The following is a 27488-nucleotide window of genomic DNA, read 5'->3' as shown; positions in this document are numbered from 1 at the left end:
TCAGATTGAAAACTATGAAAACTAGAGAAACTGGAAGTACTTTGACCAAGAAAGTACATACTCGTGGTTTTAGAGACATAGTGCTGCACTGGAAGAAGTGCTACATGGGAAGAGAACTCCTGTTTCTATTCTGCTTCTTTCACTCCTACTCCTATCATGAAAGAAACTCTAGACCTTAAACTCATATTCCTACAGTGAGTACCTTGTTGGTTTTTTTTTGCCTTCCAAGCTTTCAGACTCATTTATTGTGATACTCAATACATTCTGAACACTAAAAAGTGCTAAACATGATTATTATTCTTAAATTATTTTTTACATTATTATTAGAACTACTAATACAGTAACTTCTTGTGATAGATACAACTGAATTTGATAAGTCTGCAGAGTTTCTTTGGTATTTGGAATATACGACAACAATAAATTGTAAATCATTCTCTAACTAAGGATTACCTAGCATCTGCCCACCTTGGGGGAACAAAAGAGCCTCTACAGTAAGCTATGCCAAGAGAGGCTAAATCATTTTTTCCCCAAATATAGAAAATAGTACCCCAAAGTCATAGGTTACAACCTCTAGTTGTGGAGCAGTAAATTCCAGCCAATAAGAAGGGTGAAATATTTTTCCTCTGGTATATTCTTGACCTACTCAGGTATGCAGAAAAGGCATTGTTCCAACACCTTTTCACCTATCCTGTTACATCTTCACATAACAACTAGGGTTCATTACCAACTGTGTAGTTACACGTACCCTGCCAATGCTAGGAAGGAGGCACACAAAGGTACTCAAAGCATGTCTGAGGCAGATCTGAGACAACACATGCTAGAGAGAATTTGGTCCAGCTCCGTGCTGTGTACTTACTAATAGGGAAAAACATGTTGCATCATCTTTAATTTTAAGAAGAAAATAGAGAATAGTTATGCACGACAAATTGCTGGCCAGGCCAAGTCAAGCCACAGAGCAACATACTGTTAATCAGGCATAATCATCTCAAGAGTATTGAGTAATCAGTTCAGTCTTTATGAGAAAGTGACCCATGTGACATCAGAGGAAAAAATAGGATTGGCTTATGAAGTCATTTTATGTTTCCCATAATTGTACATAAAGATTTACTGTGTACTTGAAACAAGACGAACCCCCTGGTCCGAGGTCTGAGGTGCATAACCCACCCTTGCTCACAACTCTACAAACCTGTTAAAATTAGATACACTGAAAGAGTAAAATAGTGAGCCTACATGACCCAACCTCTCTAGGAGGACTGCCACTTTATTCATGAGATATTGCTTCTTGCTTCCAGCAGGACAATGGTGGAGGCTTTTAGAATTAACATTTCTACTGAAACTGAGGGAAATTTGGGAAGGGCCAATAACCTGCTGTACTATTTCAGGGCTCATTCCTAAACTTGTCATCCTGAATGCTCTCACATTCCTGACCAGTTTTCCTGCCTGATTTTGATACACTGTTACCTCACAGTGCACACACTTCAGCTTATCCTCTCCTGAACCTACATGGTCCCCCTCTCTTCTACCTCACCCTCCTTGTCCACCCTCCCCAACACACAACTTCTTCACTTGAAAGCATGTATCACAGAAATTTGCAGCATTTTTTTCTTTATTTATTTTCAAAATAATGCTACCCTCTTTACTTCTACAGAAATATGATGTGATTTTAAAACAAATCTGAGACTTATGCATGATGTTTGGCCAACGCTTCCTCTGCCTCAGTGCAATGTCCACATTAGGTACAGATCTCAATCAACAGATAATGTTTCTGAGATGCACCAGTTCAAGAAAACAATTATTTTCCCTTACCTATTGATTATGTTTTCTTAGCAGGATGAAGTCTGAGAGTTCTCATTACTTAAACTTAAATACAGGTTAAGTTTGCTCAGAGTTATTATTTGCAAGGAAAATCATACCTCATTTATCCTTGATGTTTTTTATCCTCCAGCCTTAGAGAAAGGGTAAATGTAATACTTATTTTCCAGTCATTATGCAAGAGAATCTAAATGCAGGTAGCTATGTTTGAGCAATGTTTATCAGCACATAATTACAGACCTTGTACATGAATCCAATAGTGCATCCCTCCTATTGTGGTCCCCTCTTTGGTTCAGGTCCCAGTGGCTGTTACCAGAGCTCCATCTTTTAACAGCTTTACTTCTGCCACTCAGCTGCAGGAATTGGCACTGTTTCTACTTCCTGAATGCTGCCAGATCATCCCTAAGGCCTGCTTATCTCCAGGGCATGTAACAGTACCTTTGAAGAGCAACCTCAGCATTTGGGATGCAGCTCATATTACACAAACTAATAGGTTGTTCAAATAAATAATGAGAGAAATTCTTACTAAACTTACTTAGTAGACTTAGACAAGTTCTTAGGGTCTCTTCACTCCATAACTTTTGCTATCATTTTAAACTGCAGAAATTGATTGTTATGATTTATTTTGACTATATTCAACATACGGGCTAAAAGCAAAGCATAAGGAAATTCAGTAATTACACTAACTGCTCTAAAATTTATATGCAAAACGCCAGCTGCATGCAACTCCTCATATCTTTTATTTGCTGTTCTGTAAAGAAAATTAAACGTAGTCTTTTTAGACTCTCAGAACTCACAGCACAAGTGAAATTTTAAGATATCAGAACATCACTCTTGCCTATATTCTTGACCATACTCATGAATGTAGGCACAAATGCTTTATAGTTCTGCTGGTCCAAAAATCTGCAAGCTGAACCTATATAAATACAGCAGGAACCTTACCACAGAATTGTGAGTTACTATGAAAAACAAACCAGTCGATCAGTCCCAGGCCATAGATCTGCTCCTAGATCCCACTGGCTTTGAAACTCTGAGTGACAGGAGCTGCTGACTATCATTGACACGGTTCTCAAGGTGGCTTCTGTATTCCTGGCACTTGAAATCTGCTGTCATTGGCATGTATGCCACAACCTTTTTTTCCCAATATCACAATGCTCTCTGCTGCAAGCTGACATTGTCCTAGGAATATCAGGCAAAAGGAACCTCTATGTAGAAGGACAATAGAAAGTCAAGACAATGTTTAAATATTACTGGAACATTTTTTGATGATTAAAAGGCAGAACACAGCTGTCAGGCTTGGTCAACCTATAAGGAAAATTTCACCCATCATAGGTAAAACTCTGGCATTTATAACTATAAATCTTTTGTTGTTGTTAGTAAAATATTCCTGAAATGAAAGTGAGGCGACCTAATTTAACAGACTGGCTTAATCAAGCTTATTTTCCTCTTACTCAGAGTACATAATAAAATGAATGAAAATGTGAAGGATTTCTACATAGTCAGAAACTAAATTATTACAGTAGTAGACATTTAACCTCACTTTTTATGAAGACTCAAATACCCCATCACCTGATCAACACCAGCTGTATGCTCTTCAGATACAGAGTGAACATTTTTAATAGTATGTATGTAATTTTTTAATAGTATGTATGATTCAATACTGAAAGGTTTATTGGAACGCATACATTAGGATAGACAAACCTTACAGTGTGTGATTTGTCATTCATTTACTTGTTTAAAGTTCTTCTATACTGCAACATACAAAACACTTATTTCACACTTCCACAATCTCATTTTCTTATAAATGGGCCACGGATGCTCTAATATTGTGGAATTTATGCATATTTGATTGTGATATTTTTGCAGATGACTTAAATTTATTTTTTCTATACTTTCTGAAATTTCTCTTCCAGGTTTCATTGTAATAGACTATACCTGCATTATCATTTTCCCCACTATCATCATTTTAATTAGATCATAAGGGATTCATACCAAAAACTGACCCTGCTTTGAAAGTTAGCCACACATTCCTTTTCTCTCATTTCCTGATCATTCTGCATTAAGTTATGACAGACCAAGTAACAGATTTGAAAGTATGACATTAACAAATATTGAAAGTTTACTTGTTTTTAATATCTACACAATGTTTAGAACACAGAAGCATTGCTTACTTTACAGATATAGCACGTTAGTGAGATGAATATGAAGAATTATTGATCTGAGAATTAACTATTCAATGATGTGAGGTAAAAGCCAGTATTTTCAAAAGGAACAAAATATTTTTTAATGTGACTAAACTATAAACAGTTCATATGGGTAGTATAGAACATGTCTGTCTATATCAGGGGTACAGAATGTGTACGTGTACAGACATGTCTCAGTGTGTTTGTGAGCATATTTTACATTTTATATATAATAGGGTATGTGTTTACACAATATATATAACTTGCATATGTAGCTTTATACTTTGACAGTGTACTCCTCCTCACCCCCTGGTTAAGCAGAGCATCAGGCCTAACAGAGCAGCTAACCATCGTGGGCAGCTGTGATGGGTACACCCAGCCATGCCAGCTCTATCCTGGAACCTGAGGAGACAGAGGACACACAGCCAAGGACTGCAAGAATTTGGAAGAAAGTGCAACTTGCGCCAAATTTGGGAGAAACTAACATCGGTATGCAAATGTGCCCATAGGCCGTTCATCTTACCCTGTAAATAGTGAGCAGCCCAAGAGCCCTTTGGGCTCTCCTGACACGGCTGTGGGTGGCACACCAGGACCTCCCCGTGGGCAGGGATGGCCCAGACAACTTGTACAGAGTGCTAGGAGACTTGTCATCACAGGTAGTCAGTAAGGGGATTGGGAGAGTGACAGCATGCCAGTGTGCTCGAATGGTGCTTTGTGATCACGCTAAAATCTCAGTTAAGCAGCATTAAGGATTCATATAATGCATATGATCCTTTAGTCATAAACTGTTGACCAAGCCTGGGACTAGGAGCAGATTCAGCTGCACCAAGGCTCCTTACCTCTCCCACTCAAGTTGTTTAGAAACCTAAGTGTCCACTCTGACCCTTGTGACTCAACGGGAGGATTTCTTTGATGTAATGTCACCTAACACAGTTCCTTATGTAGTCTCTATGTACTATATAATGGCTTTCATTTAGTGACTGTGAGTAGGAAATAGTGTGTAACAAAGTGTATCTTCCAATTAAAATCAGGTGTACCTTGCCACTGTTGAATAAGCTTTGTAATATACAAATATATGTACAATTTTCGTTCTGTAGTGACCATATCAGCCTCAGTTGGATATCTACTGATAATTCTCCTTTTGGTCTGTGTCAGATATGAAGAGTGATGAATAACCCTACTCTGAAAGATGCCACTTATAACAACTAGTAGTAAGTATTTAAGAACTGTTTGCTGAAGCGAATTCTGAAGTTTGAAAGATGGACTGTGGAATGAGGACACTGTAGACAAGGACAATTAAGGATTATCTTCTGTTAGAACAGCATAGCATTACACATTTGTTGGAGTACTCAGCTAGGGCTAAGAGATCACAACTGAGTTTTCAGTTCTGTCACTGACAGAATACTCAGTGTTTTTAGTATTTTTATTATTATTATTATCTCATTGTGTTTCATTTTTGTCAGCTTTGAAGTGGTAATAATAGTACTGGTCATCTTTTTGAAGTATTTTGCCATCTACTGATGTTGTACTGCATTATACAAAGGCTTAAAATACACATCCACAGATACACATTCACAAAAATGTTTTACACAGTAGGTGGAGATATCTAGATATACCAACACATACTTTTCCATGTGGATTATCTTTGGATTTAAGATTTCTGGGAAAGATCAAGAGCATTCTGCATGTCAAGGAGTCATAGACTATTTATGTGAAAAGAGGTCTCAAGGATTCATACATGTAACTGCCATTTGAGATTGGAAGCATTTGCTGTCAATATTTATAGGTAGAAATGTTGAGAGAGCTATTCTAGCAAGCATGTAGATGTTGTTCTGTCCATGTAAGAAAATAATAATTTCACAGAGTGCGATGGTCATAACCATACTTGGCTACTAAATAAATATATATCTCAATCATTTTTGAACACAGGAGAATCATGGAAAACTACATGGCTTTAAAGCTCAGGGTGTAGGCCCTGTGATAGCTTTGGACGATCTTGATTTTGAATAAGTTGAATTCTTCTGCAGTATTGAATTGTTCTTATGCACAAAACAGTCCTGGAATCTAAAATGATTTCTATACATATTATATTATGAAGAGCAAATAATCAGGAGCCTCCATCAGTCCTACAGAAAGACAGTGGATAAATGGGTAACATATTTCTTGTGACTCCTGTAATTTATTGCGTGTTTTGAGGTTAGTTAAACAGTGGGATATGTAGTCCAGCTTCCAAAACAGTGCTTCATTTTTCTTTTTCCCTAAACTTACAGTATGAGAAGTGTTGCTCAAGGGGAGATACATGCTGGCTTAGATGCTCTTGAAATGTGGTCAGTTCCCTGGTGTCTGCATTAACAGCAGCACTTTGTAGTGAACTACAGTAACTGCATAGGATTCCATAACTGCAAAGATTCCAAGACTGCCATGTTTTCTTCATGGGGTCTGAGTGTTCAAAGCCACACCTGTGGAAACAACCTATGAAGAAAATTTCTTTGGATATCTTTGTGTTGAAGAGCTTTCAAAACGCAGGTGGAAACTTTCCTGCTATTACAATTGTGATCAAGACAGTATTCACATCAATATAAATGTGGTCATATTTTGCATAGGGATATTAAGCATGCATACAGAACTTTGAAGAGTATTACGAGAAACTTCTCTGTGATAAAGAACTTTGATCATTCCCTTGAATCCCATAAGAGTTTGTTGTTGTTGTTTTCCCTATGAACACAGATCCTTCTCAGAACATTTTTTTTTTTTCCCAAAGCATTATTTTCTGCAAGCAATGGTCTGGTAGTTGAAATGCATACCTGGAGATTGGAGCAAAGGATATGTTTTCTGCCAAACAGATCACATCTCTCATAGCCCTTTTCTAGAGGCCCCTGCTACTTTAAGCTCTCTTAAAACTTGCTGTGGAAAAAAAAAAAAAAAAAAAGGAAAAAAAAAAAAAAAGATGAGATGAGATCTAGCCATGCAAAATAAGATGAAAGATCCTGCCTTTTACGGACTGCTTCCACGTACCTCAGAACTTATCTGTGTTTGTGTCTTTTGAACACGTGGATACTGGAATTATGGCAAGTGATACCAGTCTCCTGTAATTCCCAAGCAGTATTCCGCTTGGGAAGTGATCTCTAAAGACTCCTTCTGCTTTCTCATGCAATCTCTGTAAGAGGAAGGTCTAGAAGAAAAATATCTCTTTTGCTGTTACAGACAAGGTGAAAGAAAAGCGTGTTTCTGTAATTTTTGGTGTATTTGGGCCTCCTAATGTTTTTCAAAGAGGAAGTGGATGGTCAGCTCAACTGTGGTATGCAATTTTATGATCCAGGCAACTTTTATATGTCTTGATGTTATACAAGCAAATAAGTAGTATTAATATGGGCCCCAAAGAGTTCACTTGGTGCCAAACAAGTCAGAGGAATTGAAAGAAACGACCGGGAAGTGTGTGGCTTAATCCATACAAATTACTTCACTCTGAGGGTATCAAAGAATAAAGGGGAAAAAAAAGAATTTGATGTTTACTTATGTATGCACACTGAGAATTAAATCTGCCCAGGCAAGCACTCACAGGGAAAAGAACTGTTCTTTTGGCACCTCTTTATACATTCATAATCAAGAATTCCTTTTAAGTTTTTCAAGGGATTGAAATCAATGATACAAACCATTTTTTCTCCCTAAATAAATCAGCAAGCAAATACTGAAATCAAAAAAAACAAGAAGTCAAAAACTTCTCCTTGGCATGTATTCGTTTTGTAGCATGTATTTTTATAGAAGTACAGAATGAAACACAGTCAAAACCAATCAATATTCCCTAATATTTAATTCTAGAATTCACAGGATTTTGTGTGTTCTTTTAATTCCTGGTATTCTTTCTGAATGAGTTGTAATGCTCTTACAAAAGTACTATCCATCTTCAAAAAACATAGCCATCGTCTGTCTCCCATCTTGGAATCAGATGTGGTTATTTAATTATATCATATTTAAAAAATAGACCCTTTAAAGAAATTAAAATGCATTTTTTTCCTCTAAAATTAAACATGTTAATAATAACACTCATATACTGTAACCATAGAGATACCTTCTGAATTTATATGGAAGTCTAATGAAAATTACACCCAAAATTCTGAAAAGTTTACTGTAATGAAGTGAAACTGTTTAGTTGCTGATTGCCTGCCAGCATTACAGCAGCCTCCAGCCTGATTCTATATTGATCTAGCAGTGTATATGGCAGAGCATGAAGAACAACCATCTGTGCCAGGTACAGTAGCAGGTGTGATATCCATTGAACAAGCTGCTGCCTGATTAAAATAAATCCCTTTCAAGCATCTGGCAACCCTGACGGACACTTTTATCTTTGTTAAAAACACCCCACCACCTCAAAAAAGTTGTCTGAACAGAAAGAGAAACCGAAGAGAAAAAATCAGCTGAAAAGGGCCAGAAACAGAACCCACTGCAGATACACACTGAAGTCTGGGTAAAGGAGTTTTAATGTCCAAGAGAAGTTCCTTAGGATGTAAAGCAGCAGTGTCTGCTCGGCCCATGTGTTCCAGTGGTGTTGCTAACATCTTCTAAGGGAGAACTGAAAGCAGGATAACTGGTGTGAGAAGATAAATGCTTTGTCACTAACATTTTATGACTTTACATTTGCAGATAGGGTTTGTGCAGATAAAACTGAGTAAGATAACTCATTAGTACAAGATTTCAATAATGAGAACTTATCAGAGTATTCAGCAAGTAAGTCTATAAATAAAGCTTCTACAATCAAAAGATACAAATCAAGAGCACTTGCTAGTTTGTTTTTGAAAATATTTTTAGAATCTCCTGATTTTATAATTAGATTTGTTTTGAACTCAGAGCTACTATTTATTATGTGGGTTAAAATTAGTTCTTGAAATACATACACTACTTGGCTGTGCCTCTAAGAAAGACTTAACAAGGAACAGAGCTCCATAACTGGATCATAGAGCTTTGACTTCAGTAATTGTTAAATTTCCTCTGTTGTCAGCTGCTTGATAGTAGTTAATCTTTTTGTCAAGTTGATGTTTATCTTTTTAAAGGATGTAAGTGCTAAAAATGTTGATTCTAAAGAGATGGTCTGGGAAGGAAAAAGAGACAGAATGAATTGGAATAGTGTATGTGATTCTTGTGAATACAAAGACAGAACAGACAGTCCTATTGGTGCGTGTATTTTCTGTGGTGGGATGCAAGGATGACAGTTCTGTGAACTCCACTGATTATGCTATTTTGCTAGATGAAGAAAATGAATACCCAGAAGTAGTAGCAGTAGATCCCACTAGTGCATAGCAGCTGTTTAATATTGCTGAGTTCATCCAAAATGTCTCATAAAATGGAGACTGTTTGCTGCGCAGAACTTGGTCTGGGAATACATCAGAGGGTTTTATTCTAGCCATAGAACATTTTGCACGTATCTGGCTTAATTCACTTAAAGAATCAGCAGACTGTGGTTTAACGTTTGCAAGTCTCTGGTTGATGGATGAAAAAGTATTAGCAGATTAGCAGACTCACTAGGAAGAGATGTTTGCATTTGAGTTTCATGAATAACCAATGAAATAAGAAGAGGTATGTGTTTATAAATATATATCTTAGTAGGGGAATAGGAAATTTTTGAAGGACTTGGTAATCTCCACTGTTCTTCTGAACCTACAAAGATCTGACAGTTCTTCGGGACCCTTTTGAGGCAACCTAGAGAGAACTGAAGCTGCACTTACAGAAGCAGTTGTAAACTGTAAACCATGGGAGAGCACTGACTCACTATTTAATTCTATTTCAGCCCCTGGTATGCTACTAATTACTGAACTCATGTCTAAGGCAGATAAAACAACAGTCTGGTGCTGCTCTAATGATGAGGCTTGTGTAGGGAAAACAGAAAGTGTTATTAACTAGAGATAAATGAGATTGCATCATAATTATGCTGGGAAGGAAGTACTGATCTTTAATCTGTAGCCATGTACTACTGCGATACAAGTCTTTATTTTTACTGAGACCTGAACAGCAGAACTAAGAAAGTGTGAAGAGGGAACATCTGTTGAGATTGCTATCCTAAACACTTGAAGACTCTCCAGTGGCACTGAGTCCTCCTAGTCGATAGCTCGGTTTTGCCAAATTAGTGGTCAGAAGTATCCCTCAGCTGAAAATATATGCCTTTTTAAGACCTTCAATGATAAAAATGTTAAGGAAAAAAAAAAAAAAAAAAAAAAAAAAGAGCAACTCTGGCTCTGGACTAAGTCTGCAGCAAATTACATGACCACCAAAAATCATTCAGTCTTAGCAAGATATTATATAGCAAATACAACTCTTTAAATCATATTTTTAATAAAAGCACAGAAAAACCATACTTTTAATAAAAGCATAGAAAATCGTATTTTTAATAAAAGCATATAAAATCATATTTTTAATACAAGCACAGAAGCAGTTTTAGTGACCTCAAGAGCTGAGTAAATGCAAATCCTCCCATTATTCATATTCTGTATGAGGGCCAGCACCAGAACAAATGGCAGCGCTCAGAACAAAAGTATTAAATTTTCTAAATCCAACTGCTGCTGGGAATCAATATAAAATGAATGAGTTACATATCTTATCCATAAAGGACATCAGCAAACTAGCTGACATGGTATTTTGGAAGAGGTACAGATGTAACTGCATTAATAACTGCATTTCTTTCAGTCTCATTACCTACATGAAGGAGTATTACCTGTTAAGAAGACAACCAACCAAAAAAAACAACACAACAGAAACACACACATACAAAAAAAAAAAAAAAAAAAAAAAAAAAACAAAAAAAAAAAAAAACAAAAAAAAAAAACACCGTAGGTATATCCCTAAAATACTAGTCTGTACACAAATCAAATGTTTATTAAAACTCACCCAAATAAAAACAGGTATTGGCTGATATATTAAACAATAAATACTCTGAAAGACTAGATAGGCAAAAATTCTGAATCTAACTGTAAAGACAGCATTACACACATGCTAGATGTATAATACTAGCTTTAGTTAAATGAACAGGTGACAATGAAGATACAACCTTTAAAATAAGATGTTGCACTTCTATTACTATAGCCCTGAGATATTTAAAAAGAAAGAATGCAGACAATTTTTTGTGTTCCCCCCCAAAGTCACTAAAACCAGTCAGAATGGCAGATGTGTTGAGAGCCTAGTTGCAGACATTTCTAGTGAAAAACATCTGGATGCACAGAAGAGAAAGCACTGAGAAAAGATGTGAACTTGGAATGGAAAACCAAAGTCCCTGAGGAGTAAGGCAAATTACTTTGATAGGAAGATGGACAGATTGTCATTAGGGTCAGACAGAGATGAACACGATATGACGCACATGAGATTTTACACTCTCGCAAAGCAGACTGAAAACCAAGCTAAGTGTAGTTTTCCTTGCTAGATGTGAAAGATGCTGGGGAAAAATATTCTTGAGAGAAAATTGTAATTTTCCAATTATGTTTAAACATGTAATTATGAAAGGACAGTGGATTAAATTACAAGAACAGAAGGTAGTATAGAAGTAGAAAACAACATGAAGATGAAAATTGATACACTTCAAATATTCCAATCATTTAGAAAGCACTAGTAAGGTAAGAAGTTTGATAAATATATGACTGAGAAGCTTATTCTTCTTACCTTGGGACATCTCTTCCGCATGAAAATCAGGGGTAGTAAGTTTAGACGGAAGTTCCACAGACACAGCTAGGGCTGTTGGAAGGTCATTATCTAAAATCTCAGTAGGAAACACTTCAGCCATTTCAGTTTTCTTGCTTTGGGGAATAGTAGGTAAACAGGTGATATTGTTTATTCCATCAATGCAAAGAAACCCAGTGGAGCAGGACTGTATAAGGCAATCATTGTAATTAAGCTCACAGCTTCGTCCCTGAAAGAGAATTTTTAAAAAGACATTTTTGAAGGCAATTTGCATTTCATAGTCATGGTAGTTCAAATTATTGTTTTCTATTTATTCTAAAATGTTTTTTGCTTATATTAAACTGTCCATACTTTCAAAAGAAAATCTAATAACCTGGAAAATATTGATCAAGTAATATAAAAGTATAGTTGTATTTTTTTTTAATTTCAACTAAATGATATTTTGATTCCCACTTAGTATTACAATTTATCAATAATCTCCCAACAAATTTGTAGTTGCAAAGTATCAAAGACAGTATTGTCATTAAGTAAAATAATCATCTTCATATTATGGCAAAACCTCTAGATAATAAGTTTATATGTAGTTATACAGAAAACCATATAGAGGACTTAGCTGTCTGAAAACCTACAGATTGCTCTGATTGTCAAGTTAAATTTCTACTTTATTTTCGTACACCGTGGTTAATTATTTGTTGCCCATTGTTACCAAATCTTCACATAGCACCATCTCAACACATTAGGTTTGCATGTTACTTTTAGAAATGTGCAGTGGCAGTCTTAAATTGGAGCTGGCACTCACTCTTTATTTTTATCAAGACTAACAATTCATGAGAAGTCTGGAATATCCTTTCTACTAATAAGTTAAGAATGTTCATAATCAGTGGTCTGTAATAAAGGGAAGAAATAAGGCATTTCTTTTACAGCAATAATTATGTGAATTAAATGCATTCTTGAAGTGTGAAATAAATATAAGCTGAAGTCAGGCCTGAGTTCATTTTATTTTCACTTCTGTTGTAATGAACTAATGGGCTGTGTGAAGAGACAGAGCTAACTTAACTAACTTAGAGGGATCTTACGCATTTGAATAGCTATTTAAAATATGCAGGGTAATCTCTGAAAGACACAAAACTCTTTCAATGTATAATCTGACATGTAAACCCACATGGTTTTCTAATAATCTATGGGGTTTTTAAATGATTTTACCATCATGATTTCCAGGCTACATAAGGAAACCACAGTTTTATCTCTTTTTCTACCTCATATCTGCTGCTTTAAACAACTGTTGACAGAGAGAGATTTGGGGCCAGCCGTATTTTTAAGCCTTGGAAGGGCTTGAAAATGAACAGCTAGCATTCATCAATAATTTTGAATCTAAGTCTTTGAAACACAAATGTCTTCTTTGAAACTCTGAATGTCTTCTAGGTCATCTGATAATAATAAGAAATATCTATCAGAGACAAATTGGAGTTGTTTGGGAAGTATTAGGTGGCACATGTCGAAACCACACCGGATCAGATCTAACAAGTTCATCTACATCTATACAGGTACATCTAGCAATATAAATCATTCAGTGAGCTTTGTTGTCTGGAAATGCTCTCCATTTCTTAATTTAGCAGCCTAGACATAAAGTTTGGGACTTGTTTTAAAATGGAGACATTCAAATGTGGGTGTCATATAGTGACTGCAAGCATGCTAGGAATCTAAACTCTCTTCAGAGTCAACGCAGATTCTGAGGAAGTTAACTGCTTATATGTGGGTGCCTCGTATCATGTTTGTAATTGCCAAGTATCTGGTCAGAGCTCCAGCTGACAATCCAAGAGTTATAGATTTCCCACAGGCCTTATGTTAATTTGACTGCCTTATGAAGATATATTGGATATTCTAGACTGTCTCAAGTAGTATTAGATTTTTATCATTAGGCAACTAGATCACTCTCTAAGTCAAGAAAATTCCATAAGATAATCAATCATCTCAATGTAGACACAGAACTGGATTTGGAAGCCATGTTTTGGGATGGTCTCGTAACTATGAGACAGCTAGATGGTGTTGGCAGATGTAAAGCAAAAAACATAGAAAACCCACAGTCTTCTGGGAAGCCAGGGAAAACCCAAAATGGCATAGGCACCCATATCTAGGCTTCAAGTGTCTGGACAGCCAAACAACCCTTTGTACTCCATTGACCATATCAACTAGACTTCATTTAATATAATATGAGACAAGTACCAAGTGCAGATACATGAATTTTAGGCATCAGAATCTCAAATTGTATCCAACCTAACTGCTAAATCCAGAAAAGACTTGCTACTGTCTGAAACATTATTTAGACTGCAAACAAGAAACAAAGATCATCTACTCTTTCAACACATGCATTCTTTCAACATATGATTTTATATTTCTATGATTTTGCACCCACTAGAATATAGAGGGAAGTGGTAAAACATAAATATAATACTTGCATGACCAAGGAAAATATTGTGAAAATTATTTAACTGGTATCACAAATGTTTTGATAATGTTGAAGAATTACTACGTTAGCCTCAGAAATTATATTCTCAGTGCAAGCCACATTGATGCAATCAAGAAGTATGTTCTTTGAATACTATATACTACTGAAACCTGATATCCTATAAAGTATCTCGTGTTTAAAATCTGAGAGAGATGAGTTCTAACTGAAGCTTTTCCTGGAACTGGGCCATATGTAAGAAAAACCAAGTAGTGTTTAATAAGCACATGCTCATTGCATGTTTTCCTTCAGACAAGATAGTAAAACAGATTCTTTTGTCTATCTGGTTTGCTTTTTTTATAGAACTTAAAACAACTTACATGTTTCTGAGATCTCTATCAACTTTACTACATTGTGTGTGATGTTAGGAAACAATAGGACACACAAGAGAGAACAGCAGAAATGGGAACACAGAAATAGAAATTCAACTGTTTTTACAAGTAGTTTAAATCATTCAATGTTTGAAATGGAAAAGCTTAAATGGAGGTTTTGGTATGATTTAGGTACACCCATGATTGTTTTGATCAAGCACTTAATTTATTTTGGCAATCAGACGAGCTAACTGGTAAATTCATAGCATCCTATGAACTCGCTTGCTGTATTAGTATTCTCAAACATGAAGGAACAGCAGGCCAATTTATATCCTATATATAGATTTATAGGTTTCCATACAAGGATAAAAAAAATGTTTCTTCCTTGCTCACTTCCAATTCTATACAAAGCACAAATGATCAGTTTATTATGTAAGATTTCTGCCTAATAATTTTTCTTAATCCCATAAAACTTGTTTCATTCTGACTTTTGTTGCAACAAATTAGTGTATTTTTATTACTTCTTAATGTATTTTATTATGATTTTATGACTCGCGAAAACAAAGCAGATGTGGATAACCTCCACTGTGCATGAAGGGTACATTGAATAGTCATAGATAAATTTGATAGCCTTGAAAGTGACTGTAAATGTTTTAGTTAAATGCTTTAACAGTTTCAATGAAGGCAGATACTGCAGATTTGCATTTGAAAGTAGGTATGCTTCTATAGATGTTTTCAATTTAAAAAGTAAACATTTATGCCATACACCACTAGCTATGCTTTTATTCTCAACATTTCTGAGAAACTTCATGATCCATACTTTATGATCCATGCTTCAGATAGCATTGCGTACATACACCACAGAAGATTTGTGTATGCTAACGTACACTTTAGCTAGAGTTCCTTGAAAACTTATTCCTCTGGGAATTCTACTGTGTTCACCACACATTAACTCACTGTTAGGAACCAGAATCCGCCAGAGGTTTACAAAATACCCATCATCTTGAGATGTTTAGATGCTAGGTTTCCTTGTTTTTACATACTGATGACAGACACATTATACATTTTCTGTTTCTCCAGTTTTATGTCTCTACTGTGGAATTCCCAAAGCATAGCAGAATCTATGGACTGAAGATGGAACAGTGGATAACAGAATAAAAGCAAAGACTTAAATTCCAGCTACGTCAGAGGTTTGTAGCTTTCTTATTCTTTAAGATCCTGTTCTGTGACACTCTGTAAGTTAATGCTGAAGGTACATACTAATGGTAAGACTCCCTCAGTGGGTCAAACCAAGTATCTATCCAGCTCCATCGTCAATAAGCTAATCTTGAATGCTTGGGGAAAAACACAGGAAGAAAGCAAGCAGAGTTTGTCTCTGACAATGCCCTAAATATTCCCATTTCTGGCAATGAGTAATTCAGAGATTCCCTCTCTGTAATATTCAGATCAGGATCAGAGTAATATTCAGATTAAATAATGATGGACCTATCTTCCTTCTATCCTATTTTTGGACTTACTTTTAATTTTGGTCTCTTCAGTATCATGAAACACTGACAACAGAGAATTTTGCACTGAGTGAAAAAATAATTTCTTCCTGCAAATTTTATACTCTTTCTCCGATAGTTTTGTTTGGCATTCAGAAAATTTTCTTTTGGTGAGAAATATGAAATAAGTACCATAATTTTATCCATCACAGTTGCTTGTGTAGGAGTTTAAATACTGAATGAACAAAAGGAGGTTTGTTTGTTTTTTGTTTTTTTTAACATGAAGATATGATTATTTTCAAAATAAATAGACCGTGTAGACCGTGTTCCTCAATTGATATACCCTTCATCATCACCTGACCTTGTTTTCAATGCCAGCCTGCTTTTGGAGATAAAAACGATAGCAGTTGCTGTGGACTGTGGGGAGGTACCAACTGTGTCCATTGTACTCCGCAAAAACCACCCTACAGAATATGTGTGTTCCTTCTTATGGGTTACTCTCTTCCTTCTTTGGATAGTCTGTCAGTAAGCTTAGATTATATGCATTAAATTCAGACATTCATACTGGTCTTTATCCTCCATATATTAGTTTTCAGAGCAGTTTGAGAAAAGTTTATATAGAAAAAAAATCTCTGCCTCCATACAATCCGTTGCATGTGTATTTCTATGGGGATAACTTTTATAAATAAAGGGCACTTTTTTATAAATAAAGGGCCACTGCTTTGTTCAGATATGATGAGTACTAGGAATCTAGGAAAGACGTATGCCTATAAGGTTCCATTGAATCCCTTCTCCAAATTTTGTATTGTGGCAAACATGGGTATAGACTCAGGGAACTCCTATCCTCTTATTCTGTAAGTGGATGTAAAATTCCAGAAAATATGGAAGTTTCAGTTACCTATAAAGGCTTCCTCACAAGTTTGTACCACACACAGCAAACAAGGCAACCCTTTCCTCATTTACTACTACCAATATAGCACTTGGTCTGAAGTTTGATTAGAATTGCAAGTTCCAGTCTGAATATTTATGTTTCCATGTGTAAAGGACTTAGTAACGTCCTCTGATAAAAGCATTAACATGACAGTGTTCCCATACTTTAGACTTGAAGATGTTATTGTCAAGGCCCTCATCAACCTGTGACTATCATTTTTCTGCAGTCTGCTCCTACACCCTTTTCCATTGCACCCACAGGTTTAGCTCCTTCGCTGAAGGTCAGCTCTGGTATGCTGCAGCTGTGAAACCTTGGATTGACCTGCTGTGAAAAGAGCTAAACTGTGAGAAAGATTTTTGTGAGATGACTCATCTCTGACCTTCATACCTGAGCTCAGAAACTGCATTTAAGCTCAGGCCCTTGCCATCAGACCTTATCTGAGCCTCAACTAACGCTATAGCTTATCATAAAGCTGAAGCCAGCTGTAACAAGCCTGGTACTTGGCTGATCCTGATCCTGCCTTGCAGACTTGACATCCTGGCTTAACCTCAGACTTCTCTTGTGATCACGGATTTGCCTGTTGGCACCTGGACTTTTTGGATGGACATGGTTACTGTCATCACTGGACTTGCCCTGCTTTCCTTGTTCAGGTACTGCTTGTCTCTAAGGTCACAACCCTTACCTACTTTGCTGCCATCCTTGGCTCCTGGTCTGCCTTTCCTTGTGGAGCAGCCCACTCAACAGTCGTGCTCCACAACATGTGCTGGGATATCCAGCTACACCATGGGTGCCCTTAAGGGAATAGGCATGCAACAGAGACAAGTATGATGCCTGGGAAGAACTGAAGATAGACAGGAGTTCCTTCAATTTTTAGAATATTTTTTTCTGTCTTATTTCATGGTTACTTTTTCTCTCATTGATGTTAAATAAGAATCTTCTGCTGAGGGAAGAAGCCTTGAAACTAGATAAAGTCTGTAAAGTTACACCTTTCTTTCTTGACTCAACTGCTGAGAATGTATGAAGATAAATCTGGATCCTATTACCAACAATCTGTTCCTTCTACTTTACAGTCTTCAATACATCAAACAAATGGAGCACATTAAAATGAGCATCATTGTCATCATTTATAAAGAAAAGCTAATCAAATAACAATCTCAAGTTTGGAGTTGTAGAGATAAGAATGACTAAAGCAAGAAAATAATAAAATAGATTGTATACTTCTTACTCTCCTTGTTTGTTACTAACCCCAAGCTATTAAATGATATTAGTAAGTTAAACCTGAAGTGCAACAAGGTAAAACACAAGCTCAAATTGTAGATACCAACTACACATTTCCAACAGCAGAAAGAGTTGGCATAAAATGGTGCTGACAGCATGGAAGTTTCAACCTTAGGTAAATAACATCACTGGCATTCAGCCATCATCAAAGGATTTTTTGTTACGTTAAACAGAATAAAACATAGGACAGAAGTCCACATGGTCAAGCATTCAAAGGAATTGTTTGATTTAGTTTCCGGGGACTTGTTTTCAAAATATTTATCTGTATGCAATAGTTTGAAACGTGAGTTATCTTTGTATGTATATAAAAACATTAGCGTACTCTGATGACTGACAAAGCCACTACATATACTTAGCTTTTTTACTTTGTATGAGTATTAGGTAAGTAGTTCTTTGGAACAGTGTAACTTCCATTAATAAAACAAACAAAATAAACAAAAAACAATTACTAAAATATTGTATTTTTCTGAAAGGCTATGTTTTATCTGCGTGAGGATAAAGAAGAAAGGGATTATATACGGTATTTTCTGTGCACCAATTATTAGTCAGGTTAAGAGAAGAAGAAGAAAAAATGTCAGCATCTCACCACAAACCCTGGCTTGCAAAAACAGGAATAACCAAAACCGGGGTCTCTCTGAACACAGATGCCATGGATACAGGGGTTGGATATGCACTCATCGACATCCAGCTCGCAATACAGACCTTCCCATCCTGTCAAAAAAACATTAAAAAAAAAAAAAAAAAAAAAAAAAAACATTAAAATTAAATCTATTTACTAAGTATCAATCAAAAAAAAAAAAAAGCTATGGGTAACTATAATCAATCCTCACATCTATATATGTCATATCAGATAGGAACTGTCTTTGTACTGTGGTTTCTCAAAGAAGAAAAGAAAGTTTAGCAATAAAAAGTCAGAACATGAGCTATATGGATTATATAACTATACCCTACAAAAAATCTTTGGGGAATGTTAATATTTGCTGACTTTTATATTGGTAGAGATTTAAGTAAGCAAACAAGAGTAAAACCTAAATATATTCTTGCCTTACTGAATTAACTGACTTGACAGGTTGCCCTTCACCTACAGAATTATCTATATTGTTATCTCTCGTGTCTAAGAATAGTCAAGGGTAAAATGTTCCCTGAAACCTCTAATCTCATTTCAGATCAGCACAGTGCAACCAAAGCCACATTATTTTCCAAAATTTAAACTGAAAGAGTATGGAATTGTTTATCTTAATTTTTGAGCTCTTTATCCAGTTAAATTTGTGCATTATTTTCACCCCAGGGAAGGAAAAGTGTAAGTTTAGACAGAAAACAATAGTCATGTTTACCTAAAACAAAATAAAGGAAAAAAAAAAGAAACTCATATTACCATACCAGATCACTGGGGAGGACATTTTCTCAGCAAATACGGGTTTGTCTTTGAATACCATAAGGATATCGTCTTCTTATACTTCAACACTCAGGCTACTGGCACTTTTGGTAATATGCATTTCTTACAAAATCTACTTTATAATTAAGTAAATCCATAAATTAGAATCCAAAACCTGGGGTTTAAATCATGTAATTTGCATTTGTCTTGAACATGCTCTTCAGAGGCTAAGTCAAACCCATTTGCAGCCCATTTGCTTCAAAAATCCAAACCCAGAGTTTTGTAAAATATGGCTAACTATTGAAGAACTCCACACCATCTGCCATGATATCAACTACGCCCATTACAGCTTTGCTATTTCTCTAATTCATTTTTCCCCTCTCTAAAAAACAAACAAGCAAACCAACGAACCAAACAAAAAGACTTCACAACCCCAAAACCCCAGAAGACTTCAGCTGAGCCAAATCCAGTTGCTTCTATCATGTGTTTGCCTTAGTGCATATGTCAAATGGACCCACCAGTTATGTTCCAGCCCTGTTTTATCTGCATTGTTATAAGTACAGCTGAAGACTTCAGTTGTGAGGGCACCATTAGTTCCAGTGGCTGCTGTTGTTGCTTTAGAGCTGTCTGAGATACTGACAGAATATAGTTTACATCTCTCTGTGTCGCTTCTGCACCTGAACAGCCTGCAGCTGTGGACACAGATTCTGAATACGCATCTGTTATTCTAGAAGTATGAGGCCTGCTACTGGGACAATAGCTGACAAAATTCATGGCCCACTATAGAATGGATTTGTCAGAGCTAAATGAATTCCCTGTTCTGGTAACACATGCTCTCACCACATGCTTCATTTTGTTCTCTGAAGGTTTTTGGAAAGCTGCTATCATCGCCTTGTTCCTAGTTCTATCTTGCCACTATCCCTTTTCCATTTAATTAAATTACAACCATGGATCTGTTGGATATTTCAGACTTCCTGCCTTGTGGAAAGTTCCTTCCCATGTCTGCCTCTACAGATGTAAAAATGTTTAGTGACATCTCCTTATTTCTACAGATGAAGGTCAGTAGAGAAATTAAAGACCTATCATATGCAGGTAGCCTGCCACAAAAGCAGATTTATTCCAAGTATTTCTGCTTCATGTATCTGGAAGGTATTTTTTCTTTATCTTCCAATCCCTTTCTTCAGTTGTGCAACTTTACAACAAACTATTCCTCCCACAGGTTCCCCTTCTCCAAATTCATTCATTTTCTGAGCTATAATTTTCTCATCTCCAGCCACTTCAGAAGCCACAGAACTCAAAAAAAAAAATAATAATACCACACTAATTAAACAGAAAAGGTATTCAACCATCATATATATACCTAACACATGTGATTCTTTCACTGTTTATGTTCCTAGTGGAGAAATCAAATAGAGATCTTTTGCCCACACTAAAGAATGCTATTATTAAACAAAGGTAAAAGAACAACAGCTTACACTTGGCTTAAAATGTGTTTAAATCATGTTAGCAGCAGGACTGAGATCTAATGCCTACGAGAAAGCTTCTTCTGCTTACACCAAACATTTCCATGTAAGTTGCACAGAGGCAGCAGTTACAGCCCTTGGCTGGTAAGCAATTTTAAAATGTCTATATTCAAATATACTTACATTATCAGTAGCTTTAAAAAATAGGGAGAAACGTTTTGAACTTGACCATATATTCTGCATGAGGCACAGTAATGATCAAAAAACACATCTTACTAGTTTTTAAGTCATCTGTACTGGTGAAGTGGTATGTGGCCTTATTTAGTAATAGGCAGAGCTTCCTGAGGGGACATACAGTTTTATTCAGGTGGAATTTCCATTGTGCAACAGTGCTGAGAGGAAAAAAGATATATGCTACCAAAGATAGGTGATGACTCAAACTTTGAAGATCAAAAGGGACTGTTACGATTGTGAATTCTGGCCCTCCGTATGGCAAAGTCAAGAAATTTTTCACTCAGTGGTTCATACATCAAGAGTATAGTGTCTTTATGGATTATTGAGTGTCTATTGGATATTAAGGGGAAAAAAAGTTGCTATAAAAAGTTTCATCTGGGAGTAAGTTTATCCCTAAAATTAATGAGGTCCTAGTAAGCCACAGATATATTGCCTTACCAGTGCTTCCATTTAAGTCTTATGCATTAAAATATACTTCCTTAGTACTGATTAAACAACTACATAAACTGTCCATATGGACTTGCTATATACACATGTGCTTGAGTATTTTCTTGCATACCTAAAATCTGATGTGTTGTTGTTGTTTGTTTTTAATGTAAAACCAGCATGGAAATAATTATATGTATGTGGACTAATTGCTGGAGGTGACTTATTGGGGTTAAACAAGTGTCTACATCTTAAGAGAAGGTTCATAGAGGATGAGATATGGCAAATATGCAAGCAATCTGTTCCATGATAGCCCCCTTGGCAATATAGCTGCAAACTTAGGTGTAGGTAACACCACGGGAGCTTGGTGTGCTGACTTTAAGAGAAATAGCACGGAGGGTGGAGAGGAATGAAGACACTGTGGCCAGGCTCTGCGCTATCACTGCAGGGATGGGGAACATCATGGTATTGTGGAACTGATAGATTGCATGGCCAGATCTGAACCTAACTGATAACCAAATCATGTCCTCTGGGTGAACTTTGTTCATTATAATCCCATTATAATGCCAAAACACACCTCCATCCCAAAGGCTACCTGTCTCCAAGGTGTGACCACCCCTCACTGAGTACATGTTCTGAATTTCTCTGAGTTTACATCTTTAAAACAAAAGCAAGAAAAATGTATACCAGTCACAACAGACTTGTGTGACTAGAATCACTCAAGCTCCACCTAAAAGTAAGAAATTAGTATAAAAATGTCTCAAGAGAGGAAAATGCAGGGAAAGACACCACTTCCCCCATATGGACTCCTATTGGATGAGATTTGAACTCTTGATTATACCGAGCGCTTCCCTGGGAAACCTAACAGCCTCTATAGAGTTGTTTAATAAACTAGCACATGTGCAATTGGTTGTGTTAGTCATATTTGTGGTATTTGCATGTGCTTTGCAGACAGGATCTTTATCACCAGCAATCCAAAGGAACCTGTACTCCTGTTACTACAATAAACTACACCAGTCATTTACTAGACCAAAAGTGTATTACGCTATTTGTGCATCTGTGATCATGGCAATTCAATATAATTAATGTGACCAGATTTATAGTACTGAAATATTGCATTATTTGTGCTTCTGTGATCATAATAATTTAATATATTGAATGCAAATGGACTTGTAACACCAAATTGGGCATCACACAGAAGCTAAGCCCAGATGCCCCCAGCCCCCCGACACTTGAAGACAAGCTGGAACACAATGGCATTTAGGTCCTGCAAAACTTCCTTATCCTTTAACTCAATAATGTAAAAATTAGATGAATGGACTACTAGAGTGAGGAAAATTATTTGGTGATCTATTAAAAAGACTGCAGAAAAAAAAAAAAGGTCTAACACATACAGATAGTTTAAATATTTAGTTGTTATTCAGTGCCTACTGGTTGGTCTGTAAGTTACATTTGTGAAGACCACACATAATAAATCCATCTCTACATAATTTTTCATACCCTCTTAATTAACTGTTTTTAGTTTTATGTCCTTCTGAAATGCTTAGTAGACTAGTTAATTCTCTTTAGATTTCATTCAAAAAAGCTTGTCAAACAATAGTTACTATTTTGGTACCTTATAGATTATACACATATATATAAGAACTAGATATACTTTACCAGCTTTCTCAGTACTAACAATGATAATTCAAAACTATCATTCTTTAAGATTGTTCTGTCAAATGTCAGTTACCTTGTTGACATTTACAAGTGTATCCATTGACATGATCTTCACAGGTTGAACCATGTAGACAAGGTGATGAATTACACTCATTAACTTCTATTTCACAAAACTGCCCAGAAAATCCAGCAAGACACCTGAAGCAAATAACATTACAACGTGTTACATTATGCATAAACCATTACATAGAATGTACTTTGTGTGGAAACAATTCATACCATCTATATACATTAACAAGACACAATCTCAAATATTCCTGTTTTTCCTTATTTTACTGCAACTTTTCCAAGTTTCAAAAAGATCCTTGGTGATCTTTTAGGGGATTTATGATGGCAAAGCCTGTCCAAAATTTTTGTATTTTAACCATAGTATTTGGATCACAACCAGACTTAACAGTCTCCATTTCAGTTTACTGGTTCTAGCATGGTGAGTAAATACAAACCTTTCTTAATGTGCTTTTGGGAGATTGTCTACTAGTTTAATTGGCAAAGTAACTACAGCCTATGTTTGGAAAACCACTTGTTAAGAAATGTTTAGACGTGTTTGTACACAGCTATTTCACATGAGGTAAGGTATTCCGAAACTACTGTTAGCAGCTGGGTGGTGCACATCTTGCATGTCTTCTTGTTTCTAATGAAGAATGTAAGTTTATGCCCCACTTACAGGAAGATGAGTACATTAACAGATTGCCTTTCAGTAAATTAGAATAGTCACATCACTTATTCCTCAGAATACCACCCTGGGTGAGTACTAAACACATCAATAGAATTAAATACCTGCAGTGTTTACCTTGAAGCAAAAGGGAAGGGGCTGGATCACCGACTAGGTATATGTAGCACTTCCTGATGAATCATTATATTATGTATTGTCAACTACGTTTTGACTTCTGCCTTGACTATTAGAACATATTTGTTTCACTTTATATGGAATGCACTCCACATAATAGGAATTTGGAATCTACCATGACAATGAAGCAGAACATATTGTACAAAGTCCACATCAGCTACAGAAGACACTGCTGGCATAGTGCTTGGAAAATGCTTAAACTAAAGTACACACTGCCATTTTGCAAGTATCTAGTTATAATGTATGACAGAAAACCCATGGGTAAGGCTGAATGAGTGCAAATAAGGCTGACTGAGACTGAATGATTCTTCTGTACTCGTTGGAGTAAGGGGTGCAGAGGATGATTCTGCTCACTGAAAGTTTAAATCTTGTCCTGCAGATACCCTTTTCTTTCCACTAGCTATATGTCATATTAAAAAATAAAATAAAAAAAAAAAAAGCAACTTTTCCTAAGTATTAGAAGGATGACCAGATGGATGAATGCTTATAATATAATGCACTTAACATTTTGTTGGCAACTACTGGAAAAACATGACAGCTAAACAAAGGGACTTTTAAACACAGTTAACTTTAACCTTATACTGTGGTATGTTTGTAGACACTTTGCTTTAAAAAAAAAAAAAAAAAAAGTCAGACAAAACAAATTGGAAGAAAGATATATCTTATGTAAAAATTCTTGATATAATAACTGTACCTACGTATATATAAGGTGAGTGGGCTTGATTTTTTGAGTGTAAAGCTCAAATATTGAAGAAAAGTTTAAAGGTCTTTTTAAGAAATCTCTGGTTAGCAGCTTCTAGTGGACACATTTTTATAGGCTACATGTATACTTGCTATGAGTTGTCATCACTGTGCAGAATGCATTCTTTTTCCTAAGTCAGACAATCATTCAGATTGGAATATTTAAGAACATTTAAAGTATTTCAGATACCAAGGTGGCTTTTTTAGTTTGCTTGCTTATTTTGTTAATGCTACAATACCACAGATAGTGTTCAGATAGTATAATTAGATATAAATGATGCTGATGACAGCAGAGGCAGGCACTCTATTAACTGAATGATTCTGAGCAATTATGAAACCACTAGTGGTGAGCATGCTACTGGTAAATATTTGCAAGTCACAAAACATCACCTTAATGTCAGTAACTTTCCCAAATCACTTTTTAAAAACTGCAATAAATTTTTATGTTTTACTGAGAGTGTTAATGAAATTAATGATTCTTAAGATATGACAAGTACTTTGATCATTTCTGAATTTTTTGTTTGCTCTCACTTCCCTTCATTCTTGCTCCTTTTTTAATATATTTATATTTTGTTCTGGCTCTCCACATTCTTCCTTTCCTTATGTCATTTCTTTTTGAGGATGAGGAGAGACAGAAACAAGAGAATGTAAGTAAAACAGACTCCAAAAGTGTAACTACATATGGAGAACAGTTCTTGTGCTGTAAATGGAATAATGGCATTAAACTTAATCAAATACTTTGGAACACAGCTGTATATGGAACTCGGGATATCACCAGTCTACAAATGAAAAAGAGATATATAGACAATATCATATCAAAGTATGACCACTTCAGACCTTGTATATTGAATACTATTTAACAAAAAGCATAATTTTATAAATTCATGCATATTTATTTTCAGTAAATAACTCTTAGAGCTTTTCTGATCAAAAAAGATAATACGTTATGATGACTGAGCTTATAAACATACAAAGTTTTCAGTATTGAAAGGCAGCAGCAAAATACTGCTGATTTTATGTAAAAAAAAAGATGTATTCAGAATTTAATTCCATCTGCTAAGACCTATCTCATATTTAAATCAATCCCAAGACATCTAGGAAACCCATGAAGCCATGTTCTTCTAGAGATCATAAAAGAAAGAGCTCTGGAGCAAAGACTGTCTGTGGTTGTGGAAGACTGATTTATTCATCCTCAGTAAAGCTTCCAGTCTTCTCAGTAACAAGAGCTTGTCTAGCACAGCATCCTCTTCCTTGTCTGTACCTCTACACCTCTGAAGGGTGTTGGGAGTGATAAATAAGAGATACTTCCTGACCCATTCTTTTAATTCTGCCATGTTTCTATCACAGTGGTGTCTTCAAATTTAGCTTCCAATGTGAAGTTCAGTTTGAGAAGTTCCTTAGTTATCATTAGATGAGTCCCTAAGGTGATAGTTGCACTCTCACCCCCAAAAAAGGCAATAACTGAGATTGTCATGCTATCCCTTGATGACACTAAAATTTGTTTTGCCTACAGAGCTAGTTAGGTAGAAAAATAAAAATGCTGTAGCTTTCACTCACATTTGATGACACAAGTGGATGTCACCTGTGTACTGGGTCTGGCTGGGATGTTAACTTTCCCGGCAGCAGCCCATACAGTGCTGTCCTCTGCACTTGTAGCTGGAACAGCAGAGTTATCATACCAGTGTTGTGTCTACCGCTGAGCAGTACTGGCACAGCATCAGGCCTCCCTCTAACCCTCCTAGGGTGTGGGCAAAAAGTGAGAAGAGAAACATCACCAGGGCAGCTGACCTAAACCAACCAAAGGGATATTCCAAACCATATGATGTCACACTCAGCAATAAAAGGTGGAAACAGGAAGAAGAGGGGAGGGGTGGGCTCTTGTTGTGAAAACATTGGTCCTCCTCCCGGTAAAACCACCACAGCCTGTGAAGATTCAGTCATTGCAAAGCAGTACAAAAACCTCTGGTATCTGGGTTCTGAATTACAGTGTTATGTTGGGAAGACTGATTTTGTTACATCCAACATCTTAGCTTTATTAAGATGATTTTCACTAAGATTTTTATCTTGATTCACTATGGGTTGATAGTAACAGAGGGAACAGCTACATGCTGAAGGCCTGTTTGTGAAACACAGCTACGACATTGAAACTGAGAGAGGCATTGCACAGGGAGCCGGGGAACAGGCTGGAGAATGGACCTGTAATGGACATTGTATAAAAGCAATCTGCAAGCCTGCAGCTGGCCTGGTTTCACAGTTCAAGCTAAAAGAAATAAGACTAACTCAGGATGAGGGCTTAGCTGTCTCAGGTTCTGCCCATTAGTAGAGTGAAGAATTGACCTCTTAACCTAAGGGAGTTGTACAGACACAGTAAGAGGGCTGAGTTATTAGGGTGCTGGCTACAGGCACTTGGATGAATCAAGCCCTAAGAAACATTCTCAGATGCTAGTACTGTGAAATTGCAATTTAAGCATTTGCTACTGTTCTACTGATAGATTTACAGAACTAGAACATTTTTAATATTT

At 36.2% G+C, this 27488-nt stretch overlaps 1 protein-coding gene across 1 annotated transcript in view; it reads right to left on the bottom strand.

Moving 5' to 3' along the window:
- Positions 1–27488, bottom strand: part of EYS (eyes shut homolog) — an 836985-nt gene that overhangs the window by 364251 nt on the left and 445246 nt on the right. Inside the window, exons 28-30 of the mRNA XM_032185496.1 lie at positions 23392–23516; positions 18748–18872; positions 11637–11883 (exon numbers count right to left, since the gene is read on the bottom strand). Coding sequence (XP_032041387.1) covers positions 11637–11883; positions 18748–18872; positions 23392–23516 — 497 coding nt within the window. The remainder of the gene's footprint in view (positions 1–11636; positions 11884–18747; positions 18873–23391; positions 23517–27488) is intronic.

Source organism: Aythya fuligula, chromosome 3 (genome assembly GCF_009819795.1).
Source record: "Aythya fuligula isolate bAytFul2 chromosome 3, bAytFul2.pri, whole genome shotgun sequence".
Classification (NCBI taxonomy): Eukaryota; Metazoa; Chordata; class Aves; order Anseriformes; family Anatidae; genus Aythya; species Aythya fuligula.
Note: the sequence above shows the minus strand (reverse complement) of the source record. Positions and strands in the feature narration are given on the sequence as shown.